Source organism: Gossypium hirsutum, chromosome D05, assembly GCF_007990345.1.
Source record: "Gossypium hirsutum isolate 1008001.06 chromosome D05, Gossypium_hirsutum_v2.1, whole genome shotgun sequence".
Lineage (NCBI taxonomy): Eukaryota > Viridiplantae > Streptophyta > Magnoliopsida > Malvales > Malvaceae > Gossypium > Gossypium hirsutum.
This window is the reverse complement of record NC_053441.1, coordinates 5678723-5690594: the sequence shown is the minus strand read 5'-3', so window position 1 is coordinate 5690594 and position 11872 is coordinate 5678723. Positions and strand designations below refer to the sequence as shown.

Sequence of the window (11872 nt, the reverse complement as noted above, 5' to 3'; positions counted from 1 at the left end):
ATAGACCTCATCAATTGTGAGAGAGAATTTCTTTAAACACTTTTAAGTGTTCGTGCACAGACGCACATTCCTTCAAACTATGAGTATAAAGATGCTGCTTCATATGCAACTTGCTGGTTAGAGTTTTTGACATACATATTTGTTCCAGCCTCTTCCATAATGCAGCGGCGGTGTTCTGCTTCATCACATCCTACAAAATTTCGTTAGGCAAATGCAGATGTAATTGTGTTAACGCCTTTCGATCCTTACCCTTCTTCTGTTCATCCGTTAATGTCGAAGGCATATTATCTATCCCTAGCAGGGCATCCTCTAGATCTATTTGCGTAAGAGCTGCTTGCATATTAAGTTGCCACAATGCAAATCTGGTGTTGCGATCCAACAACGAAATTTCATACTTCAAAGACGACATTACCGTGATCGAGATGAACAACCCGGAAGCTTCTGATACCATTTTGTAAAAATAAAAGCGTCGGTAATGATAATATATCATAAAGAAAAAAGATAAAAATAAAGAACACACAGATTTTTACGTGAAAACCCTTTTGAGAGAAAACCATGGGCAGAGAAGAAGAAAATTCTCTATGTCGAATTCGAATGATTACAAGAGGAGTTTCAACTTTATCTATTTATACATTGAAAAAACATAATTCTAATCAAAGTCAAATATATTATGTTAATAAATGCTAAATATATTATGCTCATAAATATTAAATCTTCTAGAAAGAATATATATTTTGTTTAACATAACTTGTAAGTAATCTCTTAAAATTTAAGTCACACAACTCTAACAAAAAAAATGAAATAAGTTGAGTTATTGACATTAAAAAATATATAATAATAGTTCATTTTAATTGGCATATTTGAAGCACACAGGATCGGCCCACCAAAAGCGAAAGGTGTGGGCACGTGCTATGCTGACAGCTGAGTGCATGGGATTTTGTCTCAATATCCCATGCATGCTCTTCAACATTTATCGAGAACAATCTCGATGCAACTTCACTTATTAAAATACAAAGAATTGGATTAAATAAAATCATCATCAATATAATGCCCTAAGCCTACTACACAGAAATTTGTAGAGTAGGGCCAAAAATAATTTTAAATGCCTAAACAAAATTTCTCTTTTTATTCGCCCACATAATAATTAAGGTCAAATTTACGAGATTATTGGAATGAAAATATTAATGTAACGTTTGTTTCTTGAATTTAAATTTTGAAAATACTATAAATTGAGTGATAATATATTTATAATTGTTTTTTTTAAGTTAAAGATTTGTTGGATGCTTTTTATTAAAAAAATTGAAATTCTTAAGGAATTTATGAATTTTACAAAGAAATATTTTTATTTTTATTTTTGAAAGCAGGATAACACTGCATTAAAACCCTAAAGTAAATACAAGGCAAAAAAAGAAAAAGAAAAACAAAAGAGATGATTCTAAATATTAAGTTAAGAGGTTTAAGTTTTACATCCAATCTTAAATATTTTTATTTCATTGGCGTTAAAGAAGAAATATTTGTAGATAAACTAGCAAGGGGAATATCAAATATGTGAGGGTTTGCATGAAAGGAGATCACCCTAGTCAGTTGCCGAGTGACCTTATTAGCATCCCGTCAAATTTAATACAACATAATTATGATTTCAATTGAGAATAATCATGTAAAATTAAACTAAAAACCTTATCCCAAAGTAAACCATTAACTACTAGTTCCTAGTAATCCGACAGAGCTTCTCAGATGACAAATGCTTCAATCACATTCGAATTAAAAGGGCTGAGAATATGGCCGGTGACTCCCTTCAAAAAATGACAATTTCCGCCTCGAACCAAAGCTGCAAAACAGGTTGTAGTAATTAAAATATATATTACATTGCAATCCAAATAACTTATATAGCAAAATAAAAACTTTTTTGAGTGTAAGAAGGAGAGAATTGATGTTGGTTGTTTTGTTTTTACCAAAGACCCAGCATTGGTAAATATATTCCTCTAGATGAAGTAATTGTCGAGAATGCATCATATTGTCATAGTCTTGTTGCTTTGAATTGGTCAAGTCAAATTCCTCTCATTGCCATGCTTTCTTTTGGTCTTTGGGTAAAAAAGGGATACGAGTTGTCCAATGCCTAGCCGGCCTTTTGGATTATTTTATTTAACGTTCATGTTCAAACCAACATTTTAAAGTTCTTACCTTTCAATGGCTGCCTTTGTTAATTACATCTTTGGACCATTTAGCAGAAAAAGGTAATGAGATTACTTCTCTTTTTCAAATGTTTAAAAGGGAGGGATCTGGTCGGTTTTAAAGGCACCAAAGCTCCTTTAAATGTTAAAAATAAGGAGTCAAGGGACCATGGAGTTGAGTTGAATATTTTCCTTTTCAACCTCATTAAATACTTCATTCAGGGTACCATCTTCGTTTTAAAGGTATCAAATTACTTACCAAAATATAATCCATTTGACGACCATGATAACAAATTTACAAGCTTTTTTATATCTAGTTTTTCTTTTTGGTAATACGAAGAAGAAAAGTTTACACAAACAGGGTAATTAAAGACACAACTGTCACCTGTATGGCCACTCATTACAAAAGACTAGCAGCCAATAGGTGGGCTGGTAAACCGGTATATTCTCAGTTCCGTCATTTTTAATGATGATACATCATTAAAAAAATAATTTATTATTGTAATAAGACGTATAATTATAATGAGTCCATGGTTTTTTTTATTAATTAACTTGAATACCTTTAATTTTATATTACACTAATTTTGTTTTTATAGACATGGAGTTGATGTTTCTGAGTGGTTTACAGCGCCGACGGTGGTGGGAGTGATTATGTTACACTTTGGGTCAGGCTATGAAACATGCAAAAATATTACCATTGGGCTCCCACAAGAGATCCAATTATTCAACAGTGAGGCAGTCCATCAAGTTTTGGACAATGTTCTTTGTTCGCTAATGTTGAGCATGTAGGGTTTTCTACAAAAATAATATAAAAAAATAAAAAATTACCAAAATGTTATACAATTTTTTTTATTTACCAAAATATATATAATTTTTTATTTACCAAAATATATCAAAAAAAACCAAAAAAACAGAAAAAAACCTGGACCGATTTGACAGTTCCTTGGGTAAAGGGAACACTGTTGGCGGCACAAAACAAGGATTCCTTGTTGGCGGCACCAAACAAGGGTTCCCTATTGGCGGCACCACTCGTGTTATATCCACGAACTCTGTCTAGCTGAAACAAGAAAAATCAGAAGAAAAAGAAAAGAAAGAAGAGGTGCTGCGGAAAAAAAAGAGAAAAAGAGAGAAAGAGAAGAGAAAAATCAGGTATTTTATAAAAAATAATTGATTATGTTATTGTTATTGTTATTGTTATTGTTTTGTATAATTTGTATTTTTTTTGTTTTAGTTTAGTTATTAAGATTAAAATAAAAAAAACTCAAAATTTTTATGTGTAATTATAAAAAACTATACAAATGATTATGATTACATTGTATCCAAATTAAGTTATAAAATAGTATATGGCATTTGGAATTATTAATATTATATCGAAAATTGAGGCATATAACCTTAAATTAAGCATTAATATAATGCAACTTTAAAATAATTAAATTGGTAAAAAGAAATTGAACAATAACCACAATAACTGAAAGTAGAATAATTAAATTGGAATAATTAAATTGATACAAAAAAGTACAAACGTGTTAATGTACAAACATATGCCATACACCCCTAAAATTGATGGTTCGATGGTGTAGTCCTAGGGTATACCTATTCGGAGGTCGACGGTCACGTTCTGGGTGCCCGCGACGACCGACATTATCATTTGGCGCAGGTGGTGGTGTAGTAAAAACAGGTCACTCGTTCGGCAGCGACGAACTTGATGCACCTGAGGGAGTCCCATAATGCTGCGGATATGGGCCGGGCGAGTAGGATCCGAATAGTTCAAAGTCGTATGCATATTCTGGCCCTGAGAAGCTCGGCAAATTGTCAGTGCCTGGCAATTCCGGATGATAGCTATCTGAACCGACAAACCCAGCTTGTTCCGGATCTGGCTGGGGCTCCTGCTCGGGCTCTGGTGGTTCCGGAGAATAATATGCCATGGGATCTGCATCACGCTCGGCCGCTGTGGACGATCCCCCATGTCGCTGCATGTGCGGTGAGATTACAACCGACTGGCCTCCATACAAAAATGGCTTCCCGCAACTAATGTACCATTGCATATACTCTTCTGATGGTTGCGAGTCGGTAGCCATAACCATCTGAGGTCTTCGATGAAATCGATCATTCCACAGCGCCACAAATTTTCAGTGCTTAATTCCCCAATCTATCACCGATTTTCCTCTCTTATTCTTGCCGTGCACTTCTCCCACCTCACACGGCGGATCCGAGATAGGTTGGATTGCACCAAACTGCCATAGCACCCGATCCCCGTTATACCACTCAACCATGTTAAAATTTATAATTGGTGCGTTAGTGCACCATATGTACGAATGCACGTACGCAGACGAGGGTACCACAGCGGTAATTTCTGGCGTTCGGTACGGCGTCCATATAAACTGCATGATTAATAACATGGTTATAATTACCCATAACGTGTGCGTAAGATATAGAAAGTAAGATGTCATGAATATGACTATAGCATGACTATTAGAATAGCATCTTACCCCATCCCGGGCATACTGTTCAATCATGAAGCAGTATAGCGGGACATTGTACGACTGCCCGATACCCGGACGACCACTCCACCTACAAAAAACAAATATAGCGTTTAGAGTTGGTTGGTAACATTAGTCAATATATTATGACTACAAATAACGAGAAGTTATATTTTATCACCTGCTTAGTAGTGGATAAACATACGATTGGTGTCTAACCGATGCCAAAAATGGCATCCGATACAGCGCACAGGACTGCAGCAGTGAGAGGCATCCGCCAATGTCGCGAACTTTCGGATCTGTCGCCCGACAAAGCTCTCGATACAAGACTGCTAGCACAGCTGAGCCCCAGCTATAGGAGCTAACACTGGACAAGTCAGCTAATAGGGGCTAGTACATCAAATGCACCTTGTCGTTGCTTGCATCAGGCATCAGTTCTCCCCCTATGATATGCATGATGTACGCTCGAGCAGCGCACATCAACTCGCCTTCAGTGGCTGTCGCTGATAATTGTCCATACTTGGCTTTCAGCCATGTAAATGATAGGCCCGAAAAATATGACTCACCGTCCCCTGGTGAGTCTCCTAGAAGCTGATAGCAAAGTGCATCCGGATCGGTAAATGTAGATATTCCCGTTACGGGACTCCCGTCAATTGGGAGCCCAAGCTGTAACGCTACATCCTCCAAGGTCACCGTGCACTTCCCGTACGGAAAATGAAAAGTGTGGGTCTCCGGGCGCCACCGCTCCACTAGCGCAGATATTAAATGAAAGCGCAATATGGTGTACTGGATCTGTGCTACGGACCAAAATCCGGCTAGCTCTAAGTACGGCATCAACCGTGCATCCAGAGTATTCTTCAAAACACTCACACGGCCCCTTAAAACTTGGTACGAGTCCTTATAGTGTTAAATTACAGAAAAAATTTTACGACAACATTATTTCTTTGTACGTCTATCCTTTTTAAATAAATAGAACCCGTGATTAATAAATAATAACTCATACCGCGTTATTAACCGCATCAGATATGTGGCTTTTTTTGCTAATCAATGAAGCCATTGCGATGCCTGCAAGTTAAAAAAAAAAAGTTAGTAAAAAACTCTTACTTCGGCTATTTGTTCGTATTTTTTTCTCCGCATTTTATTACTTTAAAAAATATCTTCATTTCTAATTTTATAATTTTACATAATGTTTTAAATTTATTAATTTAGTGTGTTTTTAAAATTAATTTACTGTAAAAAAACCATTATCCCTGCCATTTACTCGTATTATTTAGTGTATTTAGTGTAAAATTAATTTATAAATTTAGTGTGTTTTTTTCCTTTTTTTATTCTTTTTTGTTTTTTACTTTTTTTTGATATATTTTGGTAAATAATAAAAATTATATATATTTTGGTCAATAAAAAAAGTTATAATATTTTGGTAATTTTTTATTTTTTTATATTATTTTTTTATAAAACCCATAATAAAACATTACAAAAATAATAAAATATTTAAAAAATACCAAAATATTATATATATTTTTTATTTACCAAAATAAAAAATTACTAAAACCGGGTTTTTTATTTGGTGTAAGAAAAAAATCCTTATCCCTGCCATTTGCTCGTATTTTTTTCCCGATTTTTATTTTCAATAAAAATATTTTTATTTTTTATTTTATTTCTTTATATTATTTCATTACATTTTTTTTAAAAATATTTGTATTAACTATTTCTCAATTTTTTAAAAAGTTAGAAATATACTATTATTTTGGCCATTTGTTCGTATTTTTCTCTCCGCATTTTATTATTTTAAAAAATATCGTCATTTTAAATTTTATAATTTTATACTTTTTCAGTGCATTATGTTTACAATTTATTAAAGATATATTTTTTTCGCATTTTCTTACTTTCGGTGAATATATAATTTTCGTTTTTTCTTTTCGTATTTTATGTTTTCTTAAATATATTTCTTTATCATTTTACTTTTAATGTTATTTTCCTAACAAAACTAATTTCAACATCCTAAGTCAATTTCTTAAAAAAAATTCCTAATCAACATATAATGTACATATCATTAATTTTTTCATGCTAAATATATCTCAAAAAGTATATATCCTAAATAAATTAATAAAATACGTAAAATGTACTTAACATTATTTTTTAACACACAAATATTACAAAAATCTTAAATTAATAATAAAAATTACCTTATTTTCTTTTTTTTCCTTCCTTCCTTCCCTCTTCTTCTTCTTTCTTTTTTTTTTCTCTTCTCCTTTCCTTTTCTTTCCTTATTTTTCTTTCTTTCCTCCCCTTTCCTTTTCTTTCCTTCTTTTTCTTTCTTTCCTCTCCATTCCTTTTCCTTCTTTTTCTTTCTTCTTCTTCCCCTATCCTTCTTCCCCCCACCAACCGACCACCGTTAATATTTAAGGTGGTGCCGCCAACAAGGTTCCCTTGTTTGGTGCCGCCAACAGTGTTCCCTTGACCCAGGGAACTGTCAAATCGGTCCAAATTTTTTTTTTGTTTTTTTTTTGTTTTTTTTTGATATATTTTGGTAAATAAAAAAATTATATATTTTTTGGTAAATAAAAAAAATGTATAACATTTTGGTAATTTTTTTATTTTTTTATATTATTTTTGTAAAAAACCCTGAGCATGTATATATTTCATTTATTGCACATTTGAAATGCGTTATTATTAACTCTTGAAATAAAAATTAAAATCCTTCGCCTAAATACGAGGCCTTTGAACCAACTTTAGCAGTAGATACTGAGAAACATTTTGGTTTCAATTTGGGCCAACAAAGGAGCAAAGTAATAAGAGAAATCAACCAATTCGGATCAATAAATTTTACTCAATGAATGATTTTGTTCAATAAGTATTTAAATCACTTGTTAGTTTAAGTTCAATCTAATCTTACATAATAGATAATTGAAACCTTAATAATGAACTCAATGGTTACAATCACTCCCAAAATAACCTCATATAAAAATCATAATACTCTCTAAATAATTCTTACAAAAATACACAACAAAAAACCTTAACAAAGCAGTGAAAGGAGACACTCTAAAACTCCTCACAAAATTTTTATATGCTAATCCAAGATCTCTCCAATGCGACATTTAAATAAACTTGAAACACTTGGTTAAAAGCTGAATTTATCTAGGGCTTTGTCTTCCTCCTGTAATTCACTAAAGAAATTTTGAACTTATCTCTTATATTATCTCCAATAATTACGCAAATGTCCCATCAACTTCAAATATACTTAAATAATAACGATAATGATAAATTTGTTTTCAATCACCCTCTTCTACTCATTCAATCAAAGCAAAAATAAATTAAGTAAAATATTGTTAAATAAAAATGTTGGTATATAAAAATTCACACGTAATTTCATATTGAGCAAATGTATTTTCAGTTCCTTTTTTGTGCTCTTTGATGTGTTCATCAAACATAATTTGTTGTCAATTGAGCATTAGCTCAGTCATTGCTACTACTGCAACAACCATAGAGGTATGAGTTCATGTTTAGTACTTAAATTTGATTTTTTTTTTAAATTTGGTACTTAAATTTTTTTTATTCTAATTTGTTACTTGAAATTAACACTTTTTCTTAATTTATTATTTAAAATTGTCTAACATTATATAAATCAGTCTAACATGCTAAAAGTGTTATTTTTTTTATGAGGTAGAAAAAACAATACTTGTATGACCAACATGTGGTAGATGACATTTTTTTTTGTATTTTAAATGCTCAATTATTTTTAAAAATTTTAATTTAATGTAATTTATTTTTAAAATTTTGAATTTTTAAAATTCTTGTTTTCTTCTTTAATATTTATTCATAAAGAATATCTCAAAGCACATTTTTTTAACGCAAATTTCTGATACTGATGATATTTTGTTGAATTCAAAGGTTTATGAAGACAAGGTCATACTTTAAACACGCAGTCCTTCTTGAATCATTCCTACCATTAACAATCAAAGTCATCTGATCAACACTAATGAATTTTTTTTTGAGCATTTTATTTAGCAAAACAAATGAAACTCTAAATAAATGTAATCATTGTTACCATTAAATTTCATGTCATCTGCCGCATGCTAGTCATACATTAGCTATTTTTGTCTCATCATAAAAACTAACACCGTTAATATTTTGGGGGTAATTTTTATACTACTTAATAAATTTAAGTATCTAATCGGACAAAAGAAAGTTATAATACCAAAATAGTAAAAAAAAATTGTCAAATTCAAACATCAAATTCTATAAAAAAAATAGACAGAAAAAAAATCAATAGGAAAAGGGGTGAGACCAAAATTAAAATATTTACTAAGACATGCTCTTATATTATATATTTTGGTTAGGGTTCCTTTTGTTTATTTCCAAAGAAGTATTCTGGACAGGAAAAAGATGTTATTATTCTAATTCCACACAAATTTCAACTCATCTGTATTGATTGTCCCACATAGATAACTCATCTCTATTTAAAAAAGCTCACCAGAAATTGGTACACTCCATATCCTCACCGACAGAAGAACGAGTATTGCATGTGGGTATTGCTTGACCTCTAAATTTACTTTCTTCACCGAATCATCAATTAGCTTTGTAATTAGTCTTTTGAATTGGTTGGCAGCATGAGAAAAGATGTTTGTGGACACATAAAAACAAAGAGATTATAGCATTAAAGAGTCATAAACCAAGCTTGATTCCAATGAATTATCAAATTAGGAATCCAAGCATTCGATGTTTTTAGCATAAATGAGCACCCACTTGACCTTAAATGAGCAGCTGGGTTGAGTCGTTATCATATACCTCCGTTCACGTGTAATGTCTTCCTTTCTTTACATACATATTAAAACACCCATTCCCTGTTTAATTGATCACTAATGATCACCATTTTTTTTATAATTTTTTCTTAATTCTCAATAAACATTCTCATATTAGACTTTTTTTAATTAGATACTTAAAGATCGAATTAGATCTCTAAATTATAATTTCGTAACCATTACGAGCTTTTACTATTATTTCCGTTAAAAATTCCACTTCAATCAATAAAAAATTGTCATGTGTTTATTTTTGTTTATTTATGTCATCATTTACATAAAAATACAAATACATATTAAAATTAAATAAAATTATTATTTTTTCATTCTTTTTTTATTTTTCTTTTCCATTAAATATGGGTTCTGCAATAATTTTGATTTTTTTTTCCCATTTTTCCATCTTCACCTGTCTTTCCCTCCTTAAAATGAAAAGAAAAACTTGTAAAAATGAAAAAAAAAAACATGATTATGGGGAAAGAGAGTAAAAAACGATGGGATAAAACGTGAAGAAAAAAAAAGGGAGATTTTTATGTCAATCTTCCTTTCTAATTTGCCCCATACATCTTGTAGTAGATTTGATGTCAATCCACCTTTTTCCTATTATAATGCATATATAAATTTCATTAATTACAACTATAATCAATATTGTATAATTATATTTCTGCTCATAGAGAAATATAAAAATTTAAAGAAATTAATATTTGTATATGGTTGTTAATTTAGAACTTTAAAAGGGTTGATCGTCTTCAAAGTTCAAAAGACCAAAGTCTATTTTTAATACTAAACTAATTTAAAACTGAAAGTTTAGGGTTTAACGACACAGCCCGTTGACCCCGTCTATCCTATGATTTATTGTTGAATTGGTAAAAACTTAACATCAAGAATAAAGAAATATATTGCTTAGTAAATGGCAAGGCCAGGAAAAAAACCAATAAAACCATTTTTATTCAATACGAAAACAGGGCATAAATTATTTGGGAAACGCAGAAAACAATCATTAAATACTCAAAACTCAAATCTTAAAACAAATCTGTCTCACCTGCATGATGAGTCAATAAGATATTTTATAATTTCTGTTTAAGTAGGGTTTACATTAACATTACAATAATACAATAGATAAAAATTTATTAACCATGTCATCAACAAGCTCTAAGCGGTTTACCACAAAGACAGTCGTTGTACATGAAAGAGGATGCTTCCAGATGATCGAACGGTGCTCCCGCCGGAATCCGCCCGCATAGGTGGTTGTAACTCAAATCAAGGTGCCCGATGTAAGATGCCGCCGACAAACTTCTCGGGATCGGACCCCTTAACTTGTTATGCGACAAATCGATCACCGTGAAGTAAGATGTCAGCCCGAAAACATCCGGAATGTTACCTTCCAAAGCGTTTCGGCTCAAGTTGAGGTTGCCGATGGCGGAAGTTAAAAGGGTTGTCGGTATCGTACCCATTAACATGTTGCAATCCAAATTCAACGTCGCCAGGACCGCCATTTTCCCAAGACAAGGAGGAATCACCCCCGACATTTTGTTTATCGAGAGGTCCAAATCAGCGAGACGATAAATTCGGCATATCGACACCGGGATCGGTCCGCTAATCATGTTGCCGCTCAACAAAGCACGGCTCAACATACTGAGATCCCCGGCTTTGCCGGGAATTGGACCCGAGATTTTATTGTTCCTCAAATCTAAATGCATCAAGTTTGATAAACTGGTAAATGAAGATGGGATTCTCCCCGATAATTGGTTGTCGGCAACGTTTAAAACTGTGAGACGCTTCAACCTGCCGATATCAGCAGGAATTTCTCCGGAAAGCTTGTTACCGATCAAATCAAGGATGCGAAGAAATGGTAGACTGGTAATGCATTTAGGAATCTCGCCTGTAATCCCTTTCCAATCAGCGATAGTAAGACTAGAGAGGCGAGTTAGCTTGCATATTTCGGGAGAGATAAAACCAGTCATAAAACCGGTCCGGTGAGCTCGCTCAAAGATGGGATCTTCGGACTCACCACGGAGATTAATGTCGGCGACTCGATGTGACTGTGGGTCGCAGCTAACGCCGTACCAGTTGTGGCAGCAGTCGGTGCCCGTCCATGAGTTGAAGATGCCCAAGTAAGGCTCGTGGAGAGCTGCTTTGAATGCTAGCAGCGCAGCGCGGTCCGACGGAGGGCAGCCGTTGGCGGGGGAGATTACGGTGAATACAAGTACCGAGAAAATAGTGAAGACTGTCTTCATTATTACGAAAGGGATGATGTTTTTGTCTGATGGTTTAAACTAGGTTGGGAAGTGAGCATGGTTTTACGTTGTTTATTTATAAACGGGAATGATGAGGAGTTTGTGTTACGAATTTGCCCCTAACGTCCATTATGGTAGTTTGCTTGGAACGTTCGCTGTAACTGCGGCACCTCACTCACATTAGCGAC

At 33.0% G+C, this 11872-nt stretch overlaps 1 protein-coding gene across 1 annotated transcript; it reads right to left on the bottom strand.

Annotated features, from left to right (window-relative positions):
• Nucleotides 1-10374: 10374 nt before the first annotated feature.
• LOC107906719 (DNA damage-repair/toleration protein DRT100) lies at nucleotides 10375-11872 on the bottom strand. The gene has a single exon (XM_041093320.1). The coding sequence runs from the start codon at nucleotides 11682-11684 to the stop codon at nucleotides 10590-10592; it is 1095 nt and encodes a 364-aa protein (XP_040949254.1). The 5' UTR covers nucleotides 11685-11872; the 3' UTR covers nucleotides 10375-10589.

Bases quoted from the DNA above. Each gene is read 5' to 3' on its own strand.
- LOC107906719 (XM_041093320.1), bottom strand. From the start codon at position 11,684: ATGAAGACAGTCTTCACTATTTTCTCGGTACTTGTATTCACCGTAATC.